This window comes from Neofelis nebulosa, chromosome 11 (genome assembly GCF_028018385.1).
Source record: "Neofelis nebulosa isolate mNeoNeb1 chromosome 11, mNeoNeb1.pri, whole genome shotgun sequence".
NCBI lineage: Eukaryota > Metazoa > Chordata > Mammalia > Carnivora > Felidae > Neofelis > Neofelis nebulosa.
In genome coordinates this window covers 92,525,785-92,545,584 of record NC_080792.1, presented here as the reverse complement: position 1 = coordinate 92,545,584, position 19,800 = coordinate 92,525,785, and the positions used below count along the sequence as shown (strand labels likewise).

Below are 19,800 nucleotides of genomic sequence, written 5' to 3'. Positions count from 1 at the left end.
TTCTGTGTGTTCGATCCTTATCTGTGTGTTCGAGCTACGTGTGCGATCACATCATCGTGGAGGAAGGCTGGCTGGCAGGTGTGTGTGTGTGTGTGTGTGTGTGTGTGTGTGTGTGTAGCTTTGCCAGTTAAAAAACTGCGGCTAAAAAACGTTTGACATGATCCCATCTTTTAAAAAATTGTCTCTGGGGGCGCTTGGGTGGCTCAGTCGGTTGGGTGTCCGACTTCAGCTCAGGTCACGATCTCACGGTCCGTGAGTTCGAGCCCCGCGTCGGGCTCTGGGCTGATGGCTCAGAGCCTGGAGCCTGCTTCCGATTCTGTGTCTCCCTCTCTCTCTGCCCCTCCCCCGTTCATGCTCTGTGTCTCTCTGTCTCAAAAATAAATAAACGTTAAAAAAAAATTAAAAAAAAATTGTCTCTGTACGTGCGGCTATACCTAGATGTGTCAAGAGACGTGTAAGAAATGATCACCGAACTGTTTTAATAAGAGACCACATATTGTAGGATTCCATTTATGTGAAATGTCCAAAAAAAGTCAAATCTGTAGAGACAGAAAGTAGATTAGCGGTTGCCCAGGGCTACGGGTGGGAATGGGATTAACGGTAAATGGGTGACAAAAATATTCTAAAACTGGGTCACAGTGATGGTTGCCCAACCCAGTAAGTTTCCTTAAATGTCGTTGGGCTGCACACTTGAAATAGGTGGAAATTCTGATTTTCTTAAGCCGTACTCTGCACACCACACAGATGATACCTGTAGGCGCTCTGTCTGCAGCCCCTGACCGACCGCATGGGGCCAACGAGGGGACTGTCCGAGCCAACTGGGGTCAGAGACCAGTCCTTTCCACGTGTTGGCCACTAGGTCAAGTCTTCACTGGATTAATAAAACCTGGTAGTCCTTACAACGGCCTTTTGAATCATGCACCGTGACTGTCCCCACTTTCCGAAGGAGACCTGGAGGTGGACGGAACGTGTGAGCTGCCCAAGACCGCGGAGTCCGGAAAGGCAAAGCAAGAACATTTCGGAAGAAACTCCCCATGGTACCCTTGAACTTCCGGCACCCTACAAAGCCTCGGCTGCCGTTGTCTGAATGGTCTTGTCACGGATGTTCGTCTCGCGAACAGCCCCGGTGCTCCCTTGTCGAGCAGAGGCGGGCATGCTTGTGGCAAAACAGAACAGGGACGCCGTCTCTCTCTGGGGCGGGGGAGGCGAGCAGGCTTTGTGCCCCTGTCTGCCTGGCCCTGCTCGGACAGAACCCCACAGACCGGGTGGCTCACACAGGAGACTCTGTCCCTCACGGTTCCAGAGGCTGGACGTCCCCCATCAAGGTGCCAGCACAGACCGGCTCTGTGGCCCAGCCCTCCTCCTGGCTTGCCAACAGCCGCCCTCTCGCTGTGACCTCAGGCTGCCGTCTATGAGCGACCTCTCGTGGCTTCCTCTGTTCCCGAAAACACCAATCCCACCACAGGGGCCCGACCCTCATGACCTCATCCAAGCCTAATCACCCCCGAAGGTGCTACCTCCTCATGCCATCACATGGGAGGGGGGATGAAGGGTTCAACGTATGAATTTGGCGGGGACACCAACATTCAGCCCATAATGTGCCTTTTATAAAGGACTCAGGTCCCCTAAGCCCAGGGCTCCTTACAGCCTACGTATGCAAGTATCCCGGCATGGCCCGTGGCATGACCCTGTGGGGAGAGGCGCTCAGGCATCTGGTGCGGGAAGGCACGAACTCCCTGGATGCCCTACGTCCCTGACCAGGAGTTGCGTCTTCTGCCCGCAAACTGCGCAGGCTGGCTCGTCGGCGTGCACGCGGCGTGGATGTCGGAGTCTCCAGTCCTTTGCGGAACTCAGGGCCCTGCCAATCTAGCCCTGCACACACCTGCTGCAGGGGAGACACTGACTACACGTCCCTGCCCCGTGTCCTCTCCGTGGAACCCCGCGCTGTGACAGACCAGCTCTGCGAGCATCGCCGACCCCACCAGACCCCGAACCACCAGCTGAATCGGGGCCCTGGGGACTGAGTTTGAGTGCAGGATGTCACGTGGCTTTGTCAACAGCCAGGGGCAGCCTGCTCCAAATTCATTCCAGGGGCAATTTCTGGTTCGAACACATTTGTTTCTCTGAAGACGCTGATTATGTTTCTGGAAATACTGGTAATGGGCTTCATGACAAACTCATAGACGAGCAGCTAAGGATGATTCTACCCACAACTGTGGCAAAACTTGGTTCTGGGATTTTTCAGGCTAACAGATGGCCTTCTTATCCATCTAGAAAAGTCATCAGGGGTCCTGGCTCTTTACAAAACACTTTTTTAATTTATTTATTTTTGAGAGAGACAGAGACAGCGCGAGTGAGGGAGAGGCAGAGAGAGAGAGAGAGAGAAAATCCCAAGCAGGTTCTGTATGGTCATCGCATCATGACCTGAGCCCAAACCAAGAGTCGGATGCTTAACCGACTGAGCCACCCAGGTGTCCCAGAGGTCCTGGCTCTTTTTTTTTTTTTTTTTTACATTAAATACAATTTACTGTCAAATTGGTTTCCATACAACACCCAGTGCTCATCCCAACAGGTGCCCTCCCCAGTGCCCATCACAGACCAGTAATGAAAACCAATGGCCACCAGGGATCCGGTACATGATGGTGGCCGGGGCAGGGAGGGCTCCAGCTCCAAACAAGAGACTTCTCCCCACCTCGGCCTCACCAACAAAGTGGGGGTGATTCGGCCACAAGGAAGTGGGGTGACTGTTCAGCCAGAAACAGAGCACGGTTCTCAGTGGAAGAAATTTTGCCCACCAGGGGACATTTTTGGTTGTCACCATTCAGAGCGTGTGACAGGCATGTATGTATTGGGGTAGGAGGCAGGAATCCGTCTCACAGGACAGCCCCCTAACAAAGAATTATCTGGCACAAAACACCAGCGTAGTGCCGACATTGCAAAATCCTGCCCCGGGTTCGGATCTTAGCGGTCCAATGGGGAAGCTGCTCGCCACGGCGGCCAGGAAGCCCCCTTGTGGAAAAGTAACAGACACACACTCTCCATAGATTTGGAGTGTCTGGGCCCCACTGAGTACAAAACAGCGTGTTCATGATTTTTATATCGATCACATGTTGAGATGATAATGTTTTTAATATAATGGCTTAAACACATTTAAAAAATTACCTTCACCTGCTCTCCCTTTCATGAACGTGACGGAGAATTTTAAACGACATGTGTGGCCCACATTTGTGCTCATGTTGAACAGTATGGTTTAGAACTTCATCCCCGCCCCTCCCGCCACCGGCTTTTTGGGTGTGTGGCTTTGGGGCTGCCCTTAGCCCACAGATCACTTTTGGGGGAATTGGGGAAAAGCCTCTCTTCCTTGAGATGCCGGAGATTACATCTTTTGTAATCCCAGAGACATACCTACAAGAAAACATAAAGACCCAATGCATCTGGAGAAAGACCAGATGCTTCATTTCTGGCTTGGGAAAGCCCTTATGCTGTCTTATCCCTGGAGCCAGCGCTGTGAGTACATTATCCCAGCAAATGTGCTGGGAAAGACCAAGAATTCGGGTCGTTCCCTCACGAAACTTAAACTCCACAGCAGGGGTAGCTCTAGGCAAACTTTTCCTTGGCGAGGGCAAAGTAACAAATATTTTAGACTTGTGGGCCAGATGGTCTCGGTCACAACTGCCTGACGCTCCTGTGGTCGTGCCAAAGCCACCACAGACAGTATAGAGATAGATTTGAGCGGTCGTGTCCCAATAAAACTTTATTTACACAACGATCAGGGGGCTGGAGTTGACTCCCGGTTCATGGTCTGCCCAACAGAACAGAGGTTTGGACAGCTGCCTGGGCCAGACTCACACTGCAGATGTATTTTATTTTTTTGCCCATTAAAAAAAAGTTACAACTGGTGGCCAACACTGAAAAACGGGCGACTTTTACATAAATCCCAAATTTGCGAACACGTGACTTTTACATAAAGCGCAAATTTGCGGCTTCTCTTGAAGGAATGGCGATACTGATCTCCCGTTTACTGGTGACCACATCAGCAGGAGCTGAACTCCGGATGCCCAGCTAGTGTGGGGCGTGTCCGTCTGCCCTGACCACTTCACCCGCCGTGTCACCAGCTTGGTTATTGGAAGTATCTGGGGTTTGAGCCACGCTCCAAAGCAGACCACACTCCAAACTGGGTTTGGAGCTGGAAGGGTGGTTGTGTGATTGGACTGCATGCTTCCTGGTGCTGACCCCCCTTTGTGAATGGGGTGTGCCCCAACAGTTCCCATCATTTCGACCCAGGTGACTGATCAGCGGGGGTGCTTACCTTGAGGACATCGTCGTCTGCGGACTTGCACTCCACCAGCTCTGAGATATCCGTCACGGCACTGTTCTCCTCCACGGAGACCACCTTGATGGGCAGGGCTACGGTCTTTCCTGTGAGTATGCCGGTGTTGAGAATCTCAGTGTCCTGCCAGAAGAACCAGACGGAGCTGGGTCAAGGGGGCCGACATGCTCAGCGCTCTTGGACACAGGCGGGAAGTTCCCCAAATATCTGCCAGGCCGTGTTTGTTAGGACAAAACACCACAGCCCTGACTTTGGGATTTGGGGCAAAAAAGGCCATTCCTGGGAAGAATTTTCCAAGAACATTACAATTTCGTTTATTTACGGCCACCTTCTTGGTTTCCAACTACAAAAGTCGAAAATTATTAATTCTTCTTTTGTAGAGAGAGAGTAGAAGTCATGTACCAGTTAGGTTTTGGTTGTAGGCAACAGACATGGAATCGGGTGAGTCCTTCCCACCCAGAGGCCCACCCTGTTCTAAGGTCCAGAACCAGTGAGTCTTTTCCCTGACATGGTATTAGGGGACTTTGCGGTCGTGGTCAAGTCAAGGATCTTAAGAAGGGCAGATTATCCTGGATTATCTGGGGGCACGACCCAATGGAATCATAAGTCTTTATAAGAGGGTCAGAGGAAGAGGAGTGAGGCAGGGACAGAGGGAGAGGTCAGAGTGATGTCCTCATGACCCAAGAGACGTGGATGGTTTCTAGTTTCTGGAAAAAGACAGACCCTCCCCTAGGTCCTCCAGAGGGAACACAGCCCTGCTGAGACCTTGAATTCAGCTCCATAAAGGCTCATTTCTGACTTCTGGTGTCCAGGACTGTAATATAAGGAGGTGCTGTTAATTTGGTATGGCAACAGAAGGCTAATGTAGGTTCTTACCCGTTGGGTCCTGGGCCACTCCCAGAGTTAACGGAGAAGCTGAAAGGGGCCTTGAAAGGCAGGGCCCAGATCAGCTTGCGGGACACTGAAAGCCAGGAAGGGACAGGATCTCCAGAGTGGAGTGCAGTGAATGGCTTTGGCCATTTGTCTCCTGAGTCACTCCGTAGATGATCTATCTAAATTCCCTGGGTGTGGGGTGGGGGGAGTCTGGTCGGGTTAAATGGCCATCCCTTATCCCGGGGAGGATGGCTCCCCTTTGATTCACAAGCCTACCAAGACTGAGTCCAACAGGAGAAAGGCCACCATCAGAAGAAGAAGGAAGAGGTTCCGCCCGGCAAAGAGCAATGGTGGGCGTTCCGCTACGACACCAGTGAGTCAGGTCGCTTTTAATCCCCGGTGGCCACGATCACTACACCTTGGTGAGGGGCACCAGACCGCTGGGATCTTTTTGCAGACTTTTATGCAGACCAAAGGCTCTTCCTGTCCTGCCCTGGAGAGCCCACTCCATCGCAGCTATGGGGACCTCGGTTCACCGTGTCCTTCCTGACTTCATGCAAAATGATTAGCGTCACATGTAGTGATTTTCAAAGTGATAAAGAAAGTGTCTTCTCTTTTGAGTCTGTGGGCACTACGGGCTCGCGCTTTCGTAACGCTTCCCTACCTCTATTAACACCTTTTCCCTCTGGGCCAACTTCTCTCGAAGTCCCTCTCCAGAAGCACGGCCCCACTTTGAAGCGGGAGTTGGAAGGAAAGAGATTTTTCTCGCTTCTTTCTCCAGGGAAGCAACTGACACAGAAATGACCTTTTGCATTAGACAGGAGCACAGCTGAAAGAGTCATCCGTTCTAAGAGTCACCCCAGCCTCTCTCTGATGCTTGTACCCAGAAGCCGGCCCTTAAATAAGCCTCTGCCGGGTCTTCTCCTGGGTCCGCAGGATTCCCGGGAGCTGGGGCTGCGATCTGGCGGCTCGCCCACCGGCTATTACGGATGCTAAGAATACCGCGGAAATTCCCCAAGTCCATTTTCAGGTTCATTACAGGTAATGTGCTCAGAGTTCAGACTTTACATTTTCTCTCTCAGAATGGTCTTTGGCTAATGGCTTCATTAAGGCAGCAAACTCCCTCGTGGACTAATTGTGATTAGCTTCCTAACGGTCACTGCAGGTGTGCACGCACACACACATGCCCACGATCCTCTCCCCGACACGTCCCATCCCTGGGCTGAATCACAGCAAGATTCAGACTGGGTGGACATTGGATGTGTCTCTCCAGCCAATGGCATAAACCACGGGAGCAGAGAATTACCCGTCGCTGGGATTCCAAATGGGGGCAGGAAGCGTCAGGTGTCAGGACTCAGACCGAGTCCAGGGTCCCTATTTGAATTGTGGCCAGGGAGGCAGCACAGGCCGGGGGGCCCAGCTGGAGACGTGTCGGGGTGTAGGTCACACACTGAGTGTCTTCTGGGGGTCCCTCCAGACCCACTCTGTCCTGCAGAGGGTCCCACGAGGCTGACTCGTGTGCACGAAGCTACAGACCCCTCGCCTTCTGGCCTCTGGCCACCTCGGACACACCATGAAACTGTGTTTCCTGCACAGAGCCTGTGTGGTTGCTGGGAGCCGTGTGACGAATCTGGCCAGTCAGTTGTGAGCTGGCACGGCGTGTCACTCCTGGACTAGAGCGATTCCCCGCCTTCATGGAGGGATGGGCTCTCCGTTCCTGAGGCAGAGCGGCCAGAATTATTCAGACGGTAGCTGCTTCACCGGCCCGAGGCTCTGAATGACGGTGAGAACTGGGGCTGTTTGTTACTGCCTCTCGCCCTACTGCCTCCTGACCGATACAGGGGGAGAATGAAGGCTTCACCTGCTTCAACGGCAGAGGAATGCCCTGCGGTGATGAGTTCACTTTTGAACATTTTTATTTCTGGTACGTGGTTAGTGTTCCTACAGACGCTTAGCAAGCATTTAAGGGCATGTTTTGACACTGATTTTTGCCATCCGTGCCCTCCCTTGATGCACTGGATGCTCATTTCAGCTCTCCAGTTCAGACATGGGATTTCTTGAGGTCAGGGTCTGTGTGTGCTGTGGACCGAATGGCGCCCCCCCGGACCCTAAATCCATGTCAAAGCCCTCATCCTCAGCATGACTATTTCAAGACAGGAGGTATCTTTGAGGAGGTAGTTAAGGTTACCTGGGGTCCCAAGGGCGACCCCGATCCAATAGGTCCATAAGAACAGGAAGGGACACCAGGGACACGGGCATTTGCGAGCCAAGGAGAGAGCTCGGGAGAAGCCAAAGCTGCTGACAGCTTGATCTCGGACTTCCAGGCTCCGGAACCTTTGCAAAGGTTCTGCTGATTAAGCCCCAGCCCCTGGTATTTTGTTCTGGCAGCCCTAGAAGACGGCCCCGTACCGTAACACAGCCCTGACGCTACGTTGCAAAGCAGGGCAAGGATGTGTCCTTCATCGTGACCTGAGACGGGTCTGTGCCGTCACGAAGAAAGGCACAGTCACTGTCGGTAGGAAAACAGGCACGCGGTTGTGAGTGGTGGCCAGTATTCGTGAGTCTCGGGCCCTGGGCGGGGGGGAGACAGGTGTGGGGAAACACGTCACAGGGTGTGTCCCAGCGTCTGGGGCTGAGCCCTGGCTGTCTCCCCAAGGTGGGCCCGGGCACCTCCAAGGTGGGAAGTGAAAACTCCCGCACCAGCCTCCGGTCCCTGCGAACGAGCAGTTTTCAGACTGGACTGTCCTCTCCTGCCTCCCCAGATTGTGGGATTGCAGGAAACAACGGGAACGTCGTAGAAGCAGGGAGGACCGAGAGACCCGGGCGTGGCCGGACACGGGTCTGGCGGGAGAGGCCTTCGTCTGGCCCCGAGGACCCGGGGAGGGGGCCGGGCCGGGATGGAGGGAAGCTCTCCTGGGGCCGAAACGTGCCTGTGTGTGTGCCTGTGAGTGTGCACGTCTGTGGTACGCACGTGCGTGTGATATGTGTGCACGTGTGCATGTGTGAGGTATGCAGGTGTGTCTGCCCACACGTGTGCATGCGTGTTGTGTGCGTGCACACGTGTGTAATGACACAGCTCCCCATGCTGTATACGTGGCTGGTCGTCCTCCCAAAGCCCTGTCCGGTCCGGGCTGACTCACTGCTTGGACGAGATGCTGAGGACACTATCTCAGCGCATCCGACTGGGTCTCGCTCAGAACCCACCGCCCACGCCAGGCCCCGGCCCCAGCGGAGCGCCTCCCGTGCAGGGCTGGCCGGGAACACGTGTGGCCCCGCGGCCCCGAGAGCCGTGCCCTGCCCAGCGCCACAGAAGGCAGTGCGTCCCTGCCCGCGGGCCGCAGCAGCCGGGAGAGGAGCTCGCTGTCCCTTGTGTGGCCTCCCCAGCTCCACGCGGGCACGGCCCCCACCTGGCGGCTCTCTGAGCTACGGAGCTTCCCCCCTCCCGGTGCTGCTCTCTCCCTCCCTCCACCTGCTTCCACCGTAGGCTGGAAACCGCGCTTTCTGCTGAGAAGAATCCAGAAAGTCAGGCACTTTAAATCGCTGTCGTTTCAAATTTGACAAGAAGCCCGAGGCTTCGCAGAAAACATGTGTCGTTGTTTTGAGCTGCCCTCAAAAATGTAAATTGGTTTAGCCGTTTTCTGCATTGGTACAAATCGGATTTTTAGTTTTCAAATGAAGAGAGAGCACAGAACTACTCTGGAGTGTGTCCCACGGGCCAAAGGGTGTGCAGTGACCCCCGCGATGTGGGACAAGCGAGCCCCCGGGCGCTCTCGGGAGGGAAAAGCAGGACGTGTGTGTGTGGCCCGTCCGTGCACGGGAGGCATTCAGGCCCGGAAAGCAGTGCCGAGCTATCCGCGATGCTGAGCCACACAGAAGGCCACGCGGCGCCTGGTTCCGTCCACATGATGGTGTCCGGAACAGCAGATCCACGCAGACGGAGAGCGGGTGGTGGTCGTACGACCCTGTGAATATACTGAGAACCACTCACTTACAGGCTCGGAGCGGAGCCTTTGTGGCACACGAACTGCCTCTCGGGACAGAAGACGGCCGGCGTGTGGGGGAGCAGGGCCGGCGCCCCGGGAAGGCCACGGTCTGACTCGGCCCCCCAAGCCACCCTCAGAGAAACACGTGTGCAGCTCCGAGGCCAGACGCCTGGCCTTCTAAACCAACCGCGGGGGTTCAAACCTCACCAGGGTCTGAGGACAGGAGCCGTTGCATCTAGAACATTCCCGACAGGGCAAAAACGACCCCTCTCAAGGCGGGCCATTAAGAGGCCTCATTAATAAAAACACCAGGTCACATCTGGGGAGCTCTTGGGACACACTGGGTGTTACTGAACACTGCCATCCCTCCCCCAGCCCATGAGGCAGGGGGTCTTACTATCCCCGGCCCACAGATGGGGAAACTGAGGCCCAGAGCCGATACAGTGGCGTGTTCAGGTGCGCAGCACGAAGGTGGCCTCGCCAGGTTTGAACACGTGTCCCCGGGGCTGAGACATCTGTTTGGACGGCCTAAGGACCTGGGACAGAACGGCCCCTGTCCTGATTCTGCCCCTTTTCTTGCTTTACTTAAATCCTTCACGGACCCGTTTCTTGGCTGTGAACTTGGGGGATATTCAGCATCAGTGTGAAGATTTCATCCGATGGCGTTTACGAGCCTCCCGCCAGGGCTCAGGCAGCGTGACGGCGGGTGCGTGGGTCAGGCCACCAGCCCACGGAGGAAAGCCCACGCCCCTGTCCCACGTGTGTGGGGGGTGGGAGACAGAAACCAGGATGAGCAGGCAGCGAGCATCCAAACACACAAAATCCAGAACAGCAGGATGCTATCACCTTCTGTGGTCGTTTCAGATCTTTCTCTTGTAAAAGAGGGAAAACGGGGCTCATAACTTTGAAAGCTCCTCGTCATTTGCTCTCATCCGGTCTCCCGATTTCCCTCCCCAGAGGCGCCTGCCACCTGGGACTTGTACATCTTCCCAGTTTGCGATTTTAGACTTTTCTCACGTTCCCGCACAAGTGCAGGACCCGTGGCCTTGTTCCCTCCATTTACGTTTTGTACAAACATGCATTTTAGACGGTTTATACCGATATAGCTTCCTGGACTTTCATCCATTTACTCATTTGTTCTTTTGCTCACGGTTATGTCTTCCTGACTGCTCACGTCCACACGGCTGAACCACAGTCCACGCTGATCACCACATCTACGTGCTGATCTGGCTCTGTCTTAAAGAGACCTAGGTGTCCATCGCATGCCTTTTCCACAGTTGACTTTTCTGCTCGTCCACTGATGGCAGTTCGGGATGTTTCAAACTCTGCCAGTACAAAGGACTCTCTCTCCTTCTGCCCACGCGTTGGAGAGTCTCCAGCACCGCCTGGTGCCCGTGGAATTGCGGGGCTGAGTGGCACACACGTTTCCTCTTGATCCTCTCTGCGTGGTCATGCTCTCATCTAAACTCCGGGCAACGGCAGGCGAAGTGCCTTCTCCTGAAATTCTTGCCAACACCTGGGTGATTGCGTGTCAACCCGGCCAGGTGACAGCCCCCAATTATTCCATCAGACGCTAAGTTGGGCACTACCATGTAGGTATTGGGTAGGTGTGATGAACGCTCATAATGAGCTGCCTTTCAGGAAAGCAGATAATCCTAGATGATCTGGGTGGGCCTGGTTTAATCAGTCGAAGGCCTTTAGATGCAAAGTTGAGGCTTCCTGAGGAAGAAATTCTGCCTGAGGAATGCAGCTTGTATGTATATATACTATATATATATATATATATATATATATATATATATATATATATATATATATATGTAGTTTTTTTTTTCTCACCCTCCACACTGCATTGACCCTTTAGAATGTGGGTCAGTTGGGCGAGCCTGGCTGTGAGTGGACAGGTGGCCTTGGCGTCTAGAGAAGCCACTGGTTAGAGATCTTTCCCGTTTCTATCCAAACCCTTTGTGAACATCCAGTGACTCTTAAATCCAGGCTTCCTTCTCTCCGCCTGTGGCCAGAGGGGCGTCCACTCCTGTGAAGGGTACAAGATGAACGAGCTGCTCTCAAATCCGTGCGTCCCCCCGTCTGGCTTTGAGGGAGAAGAGGGAGAAGCACAGAGGTGAACCCTCCACCCTCCCGGGTGCAGACAGAGCCTGGTGTGTCCCGTTGGGGTCTCCTCTGATTGCAGGCTGAGAGCTTCACATTCTCCCTGAAGAAGGCAGCTCAGGGTGAACTGCACACACAGGAAGGTCTACAATTGGCTGATTCACCGTCGAGGCAGAGATAGGTGACAACCGGGTGCTGCTTCTTAGAACTAATTCTTAATACTTTAGTTAGTTAAGTAAAATATTGGCAGGAAGGCAAGGTGTCTATGACAACCTTGCAAATAACCTCTTGCAGTTCGTTAGACTTTTGCAGGCTGGTTAACAAGATTCAGGGGCCAAATCCTGCCCACGGGGTGTTTTTACATAGACTCAAGAGCCAAGAATGATTTTGTTACTTGTCAAGGCTTTAAGAAAAGAATATACAAGGGGCACCTGGATGACTCTGTTGGATAAGGATCTGACTTCGGCTAAAGTCATGATCTCGCAATTCATGAGTTCAAGCCCCGTGTCAGGCTCTGTGCTGACAGCTCAGAGCCTGGAGCCTGCTTCGGATTCTGTGTCTCCCTCTCTCTGCCCCTCCCCCACTCACACTCTGTCTCCCTCCATCTTTCAAAAAACGAATAAACGTTAAAAAATTAAAAAAAAAGTCTACACAATAGACACTGTGTGTGTCCCTACAAAGCACAAAATACTATCTAGTCCTTTACAGAAAACTCTGCTGGTCCCTGGGCGAGAAGATCATTTTCCTAAAATGACGGGGCTCTCAGTGCATCCCGTGGGGGTGTCTCCTGTATTTGGGGGGTTCGAGTCATGCTGTTTTGCTGGGCCGACGGGGTCAGCATCCCTGTGGTAACCTGCCTTGCGTGCGGGAGTCCTGAACCCTCTGGACCCACAAGAAGCATTGGACCCCTTAAAGCAGACGGACTCGTGTTACACAGGAAGAGACATTTGAACTGTGGCTTTTAAGTGGTTCGTAATCTACGGTAGTGATTATTTCCACCGTATCTGTCTCCCTGCCCACGGTTTTAGCTCTAGGAGAGGAAGGATACGGATACCTGAGTGATAATAAGATCCGACTACAACCGGCCCTTCCAGATGTCAGGGTGGCAGATAACATCGCAAAAAGACAGAGGAGCAGGAAAGCCAACGGTGTTCTCCTCCAGGTGCGGTGGGTCAGCAAAACATGCCCCGGGGCTGGCAGAGAGCCGTTGGGGACAGCTGGCTTGTGCAGCGGGCTCTGGGAGGGTCAAAGGTCCTGGTTTGGAAATCAAGCAGAGTCCAGCTTCCAGCACTGGGGGGGCTGAGACCCTCACTGCTTCGGTGAGTGCAAACTCAAGAGCACCCAGCTTGCCATTTGCCCGCTCGCCGTGTGGGGTTTTGGGTCCTGCCTCCTCCTCCTCGGTGCTTCTCCCTCATCTGTGGAATGGGAGGACCCCACTTCCCTCCAGGGCTCCTCTGAGAACCTGAGAGTGGACACCAGCCCCCCAGCGGCTCAGTGCTCAGCACAAAGGTGCCCATCCCACGAACGCCTGCCCCGTCCGGGAAACAGGGTCCAAGAGCCTTGACCCTGGGTTTCAACATCCTGGGTCCCGGGACCAGCCCGTGCGCTCTTGGCTGCAAGACGGTGTGCGTTCGACTATGACTGATTTGGGAGCTGAGTTAGCGTTGCTTGCAAGTTGATGGAGCACCTCTTTAATTAAACCTCCAGTTCGATCAGGACAGACCAGCAGCAGGAGCCCCAGGACCCATTCCCCAGGGTGCGAACGGGTTTGCTGTTGGCTTCAGACCCCTGAAGCTGGACCCGGGGGTGTGAGCGAGCGGGAGCCCGCTGGTGCCGATCACTCAGCGGATTTGGGTCTGGGACTGACTCTCCAAGGACTGATCAACCCGCCCGCCCCCGCCTTTCCCGAAGTAAAGAAAAAAATCTTCCCTCCAATTCTTGCCCGCCAGACGGGTCTGTCCGAGAGGTCTGTCCGGCGGGATAGTTATTTTGAGAGATTTTGTGTAGTTGAGACATTTGGGCAGGCAACCCCCCCCCCCAAATTCCCAAGATGGCAGAGGGTTCACAGGTATTGACAAAGGGTCTTGGCCAAAATCAGGAGGGAGAAGGGGGCTCCCCCTCTGCCGAGCCCTCTGGAGCAGAAAGTTCCCTCTCCTGGGTCAGAGGGTCTTTGGATTCTGAGGGAGGCAGCAAGTGCCCGGTTCCCGGCTGGCTCCTCTGGGAAGCGGCAAGAGAGGTGGCTGTCTGGTGAGCCTCTGTGGCAGCACGAAAGGCCTCTGAATCCCAGAAGCGACCAGAACAAGGCGACGGCTAGAAAAATATATCGATTTGGTTTGGATGAAATAGCAACGAATGGTATTGTAGCAAAAGGGGGCTGTGTGCCCTCCGTACCCACTCTTCTCAAAGTTGGTGCCCAGACCAGCAGCCGCGACACCACCCAGACACCGTAGAAAGGCAGATTCTTGGGCCTCACCCTGAACATCCTTAATCAGAAACTCTGGGGGTGGAGCCCTTTGGCTGGTGTTTAACCATCTCTCCAGGTGATCCTTAAGCTGCTCAAAGCTTGAGAAATGTTCTAGCCCAAACGTAAGTAGAAATATTATGCAGGACCTTAGGAAATCTGCTTAATGGGAACTGGACCCTGTTCCTTTTTTCCTTTTTAGACTACCTGGAATACAGACACAATGGCTGGAGCATGAGCAGCCTTTCTAGACCATGAGACAAACTCAGAAATGGAGGCCACTCACTGAACGTGGCGGGGTAGAGAGAGAGAGGAGAAGCCTAAATCTCTCATACCTGAGGAGTGGCCCTGGACTGACTTAGGTATGTGAGATAAACTTCCTTTGTGTTTCGACCATTTGTTCCGAGAGTTTTCTGTTAAACTCAGGCAAACCTAAGACTAACTCACGTAGGTATTTCTTTCTGTGCTTGAGATGGTGCACGAAGACTGCTGTTTGCTCTGATGGCAGGTGACATTTCTTGTCTCCTAACCAGGAGAAGGCAGGTCCTCGGGCAGGGTGCTAGCTGCTGGCTCTCATGTTGGAAACGGTGATCACGCCATTATTCACCGGGGAGCCAGGCAAGAGGGAAGGCCTCAAGCAGAGACTGACAATTCCCCCCAATTTGCAACAGCCAAAAACAAAACAAAAAAATGATTCCAGAAGAGCACTTCATTTTCCCAATTCGAGGCCTCCTACTTAAAAATGATGCACGGGCCGCCTGGGCAACCAATTGGTAGGCTCGTTAGTGAAGGTGCTTGAAATGACGGTTGTGGATTCAGGGCCGAAGGATCCAGAAAAGTGCCGTCAGATTAACAAACTTCGTTAGGTACGACCAGCTATTTCCATGGTCCCGTGATTAAGAATATTTTATGTCCGCACACAGATGGTGCAGGGGCGGCCTCACAAAATTCCAGCTGCTGATGTGATTTTCCCTCTACCCAGGCGAGTGCAGACACCCAGCGCGGACGCCTGGCTCGGCCTAACAAAATCTGTCTCATCAGGGAGGGAAGGGGAACCTTATTACCGGAACGGCAGGCCTGATGGAACAGGCCAGACTGGACCTGCCCTCTGACTACCCTGCCTCCTCCCTGCCTGTGTCCTGATGAAGCCGTCCCCCAGAGTTCCGCATCATGTTTTGGCAAAATTGATTTTGAAAACGCTTGGGGAGATGCCGACGGGGAACCCGCAGCTGATGGGGACTTGGAAAAGAATATTGCTGTACTTTCCTCCTCGTGGCCACTCTGGGTGGCCTTCTAGAAGCAGCCAGGGCTGCTAGAAGAAGCGTGGGTCTTCTAGAAGCAGCCAGGGCCAGGAGGGGAGGGGCAGGGAGGGGGCGCGAGCACATTTCCCCAGAAGGGCTTCTCCTCCAGACTCTGCAGGGAGCGGGAGGGATCATGGGTCCATCCACCTGTGGCTGTATGAAGTCATATGTCCTCCTCGGTCACCTCCGCCTGTCTTCATTCACCCGGCAGTGCCTTCCAGAAATCTTAGCACGGTGGACCGAGCAGGGTTCATGTCTGACAGCAGGAAGGGTCTCAGTCCACACTCCAGAGCACGGTACAGAGGGCACGCCGGGGCTGAGCGGGAATAGCCAGCTTTCACGTCCCAGGGCCTGGCCGCAAATTCTCGGACAGGCCCCTACGTACTGGGCGCCTGCAGGGGTCAGGCAGCAAGCGTTCACCGCAGTGATAACAATCATCATCGTGGGAATCTTCCGGGGACGCTGCCAAGTGTCACACACTGGGTGGCCCGGAATGTGTCCCCTTAAAGAGTCTGGGGCTCCAGGGAGGGACCTGCCTCACCTCCTCCAACTCCCCCTGCCCCGGAGACGCAATGCTCCCCACCTCTGCTTCGGTGGCCACAAGGCCCCTCCCTGTGCGTGTCTGTGTCCAGAGTTCCCTTTTCTCCCGAGGACACTGGCCACCGTGGATCACGGCCCACCCTAACGTCCTCAGCTTGAGCTGACGACACGAACACAGACCCACGTGCACATAAGGTCACGTTCCTACGTGTTGAGGGTTAGGACTTGCGCATCTTTTCAGGGGCACCGTTAAACCCACAGGACGCCTTTCCATCCTCTACAGAGAACTTTCGTGTGGATTCCTGACACATGTCATTTCAACATGGCAGGGTAGAAAGGGTAGATGTTACCACAGTGGGGGAAACTGAGGCCCACGGGACTTACATTCGAACCTCCCGTCTCCTGACAGCCAAGCCCTCCTCCGTGAGCTCCTTCCTTGACGCAAACAGCCCCTCCGCCACCATCAGAGGCAAAAATGCCAACCACACTGTGGCCACCTCGTGGTTTTGAGTCTTGCCAAGTACTTCATGCTGTTCCAGGCATCTTTGCGTGTCCTGATTCGCTGACTCGTCTGGACCACCCGGGGAGGCAGGTACTCTGATTCTCCCCACCTCACAAGGTAGGAAACGGGGCCGCAGCCCACACCCCGGGCCACCACGGCCTCTGACAGTAGCATCCCTAAAAATGCCTTGAATCGACGCTGAAAAAGCAAATGCATACGTCAAACCTGTCGGGAAAGCGCCTTAAAAACCCCCAGCTTTGTGGAGGTATAACTCACACCACACGACTCACGCGGAGCAGACGGGCCGCCCCTGCATTTACCTCCACGGCGTTTCCATCACCCCAAAACAAACCCCAGGTGCCCTGCCTGTAGCTCCCCGACCTCCCCCCTCCCAGCCCTGCGTCCACGGATTTGCCTCCGCTGGACTCCCCCAACTCCCCACGTGGGATCGTACAGCACATGGGTCTTCTGGGGGCTTCTCTCACTGACCCCGTCGTCAGCTTGTCGAGGGTCGTCCCGTCACCACGCCCGTCGGCACCTTATTCCCTTCCCTGCCGCTAGCTTCCCGCTGCGTGGACAGAAGGCAGTATCTGTGCATCCGTTCGTCCACCGGCGGGCGTCGGGTGGCCGTGTGGCCACTTGGGGCTACTCTGCTGGGAACAAGCTTTTGTGGGACGAGGGTCTGCACTTCTCTGCCACGTGTGCCTGGGGTGGGGGTCGCAGGGCTCCTTCTGAGAACCAGCATCTCCCTGCACTCCACGCCGGCATGAAGAATCTTCCTCTGACCCCTCTGCACGGACCAAGTTTGCACAACCCGGAGGACGTAGGGAGCCCCCCTCCTCCCGGAACCCTTCCCTTAACAGTGGTCAGCCCACGTCTCTGGCCTCTGGCCAACGGGAGGTGATTTGGGGGAGGGGGTCATTTTGGAAAGGGACTGGGGCACAGGACCGAGGCTGGGAGAACAGATGCTGAGTCCCGGTGGGAGGCTCGTCCCAGGGCGCCCCGTTCCCTGCAGTGGCGAGGCATGCGGGCGACAGCTCCCCCTCTCTTCCGTGAATGCAGCTTCTTGTGACTCAGAACGCCGTGTCCCCAGCCCAAACGTTCCTGGACGGTGGGTCATTAATTACAGCGTCCGCCTAGCGGCTGCCTTTCCAGCTGCATTTTAATGAGCGACCCCTCCTTGCTGACCCTTTGTCCACACAGGGGCCCTTTGTTGGAGCCCACGTCCCTTCCGAGTCTTGCAGCATGGATCAATGGGGTGTTGTGCCGCTAACCCCTCCCACTTCCCATCTCGGGGGGACAGGAAAGGGTCCTTGCATGTGACGTGCACAGTCTGCTCCTGGCACGCACCCCACCCCGCGGCCAACAAGGGCCCCCTTTGATGTGCGGGGAGGACGGTGCTGACTTCAGGCATTACCCAACCTATGTGGCTGGGCCGTGTTTCAGGACCGTCTACTCCCTGCACAGCACACAGGGGGAGCCCCGTGAACCTGAATGAGATCATGTCCCCTCTCCGCTCAAGCCTCCTCCTGCTTCCCTCCCCCCTCGCAGTGAGAACCAAAGCCCCCAGGGAGAGATGTGGACCCCGCGGGCCTCCTTGCTCCCCTCTCCTCCTTCTCTCCCCTCGACGTGCCTCCCAGCCACCGCGGCTCCGCTGTGCCTTGACCGTGACCCAGTCTTCGCCTGCTCTGTTCCTTCTGCCTGGAATGCTTTTCCCGCAGACATCCACATGGCTCTATCCTTGCCCCCCGCCCCGGGGTCTCTGTTCAAATGCTACCGCCCCACCTGCATTCCCTTGCTGGGCTCCCCAGGGATCTGGTCACTGTGAGACACTATGTGTTTTACTTTTCCTCTGGGGCGACGTCTGTCTCTCAGAGAGCTCAGAAAGCCTCGGGACTGTTTTGTCCTTGGCTCTGTCCCCAGGCTGGGCACAGTGACCGCTCATGGGCTGTGCTCACAAATGCACGGAGAACAGATGAGAAAGAAATTGTCTGCATGCCTTGCTAGCCCGAGGTTCTAAAAGAAGCTGCATTCACGGACGAGAGGGGGAGCTGTCACCCGCGTGCCTCGCCACTGCAGGGAACGGGGCGCCCTGGGACGAGCCTCCCACCGGGACTCAGCATCTGTTCTCCCAGCCTCGGTCCTGTGCCCCAGTCCCTTTCCAAAACAGAACTGGAAGGCTTTTGAAGGTGGCCTCGAAGCATCGAAGGATGCTTGGCCTGTTTTGCTCAGGAACCAAATCCAGACCCTGGAAGGGGTCTCGCCTGACCACACCGGCCTTGGAAATGAGGCCAGGACCTTGGGTCTGGCACAGAGGCCACCGTCCAGGAACGATGGAGCCACCGGTGCGGCTCAGGGCCATGAATCAGAACGTCCCTCACTGCGGCAGCCTTGACTTGGGCGGCAGGAGAGCTGGGAGCTCTTAGGAAAAAAGAAGGGGGTGACAAGCCCATGTGCGTTTGTTTGGGACGCGCCCGACGGGACGGGGGCGGGTGCCAGAAACCAGGGCGTGCTCCTGGCAAGCCAGGGGTAACGTGTTTCTCACACCCCGTCTGGTGGATGGAAGCTGACCTCCTGCGTGGATCCCGGTGACATTCCACTGGGTCACTCGGGTGCAGCCAGTGTCCCGTGTGATTGGTCACTGCGATGCCTCTGCCTGTCCTGATTGGCTGGAGCCCATGCCATTCCAGAAGGTGAAGGGTGGGGACATCACCCCTGTCGGCCGTGGGGAAATGCAGGGTAATGAGCCAGGCTCTGCACCTGCCTGTGGCCGCGATGACACCTGCATCTCCTTCGGGAAGTGGTCCAGCGACTGGCTTTTGATGAGACTGTCACACAGGTCTTCATGGGTCTTCCCGGGGAGGCACGGAGGGTCACAGCGCCCTCCTGAAATGGCCCGCCAGGGTCCGGGCGTGTGGGTTTGCAGCGTGGAGGGCTGTGCTAAGCGCATCGGTCACCAAGGCCAACAAGATGTGTTCCCCGTGTGTTCGCCAGCCGTTACCCCGGGAGAAGCAGACTCCCAACAGTAAACCACTTCACAGATCAATCCTGGGGACTCGAGACTTGTCTCAGGCAGTAGCTGAGCAAGTCCGCCCCCCTCCCCGAGGACACGTGCTAACGGCTCCACGGGCTGGCAGCAACAGACCGATAATTCTGGGCTGCGCCACCCCCCACCCCATTTACTTCCAATTCATTCACGGTGCACACGGGGACGCAGGCGTCCGACTTGACTTATCCATCAATTTGCTTCCAATGCAAGATGGAGATCCCATTCCAAAACGCTCACTCAAAACAAGAAAACAATTCAATTTAGGAAGGCGCGCGTCTCCAGAAGGTCCCGGGCTGCAAAGTGAGTTATTAAATGGGACTGTCCGTTGGGAGGGCGGGTGGAAAGTGAGGCGTCAACTTCCCGGAGAAATGTCACATTTTTGCAACCTGGCCAAGAAAGGAGGCAGGTGGGAAAGACGCACTTTCTTTCTCCAAAGCTGGAGTCCCTGTTTTCAGTACGTTTGCACCGTGAAAGTACGTACAAACGCTACTTGCCACAGAGCAAGGGTGTTTCGCAGGCCAGTCCTGGGGACGGAGCACTGCCACACCTCGTTTCCCTGGCCTTCTCCGGGGTCGGAGGCCCTGGCAGGACCGAAAGTCCGCTCCTTCGGCAGGCTGCCGCACGGGTGCAGGTCAGCAAAGTCCAGAAACCT

General features: G+C 55.2%; 1 protein-coding gene across 2 annotated transcripts in view; it reads right to left on the bottom strand.

Moving 5' to 3' along the window:
- Positions 1-19,800, bottom strand: part of TMEM132C (transmembrane protein 132C) — a 307,971-nt gene that overhangs the window by 24,501 nt on the left and 263,670 nt on the right. For both annotated transcript variants that reach the window (XM_058691482.1, XM_058691483.1), the window contains one exon: positions 4,310-4,453. In XM_058691482.1, coding sequence (XP_058547465.1) covers positions 4,310-4,453 — 144 coding nt within the window. The remainder of the gene's footprint in view (positions 1-4,309; positions 4,454-19,800) is intronic.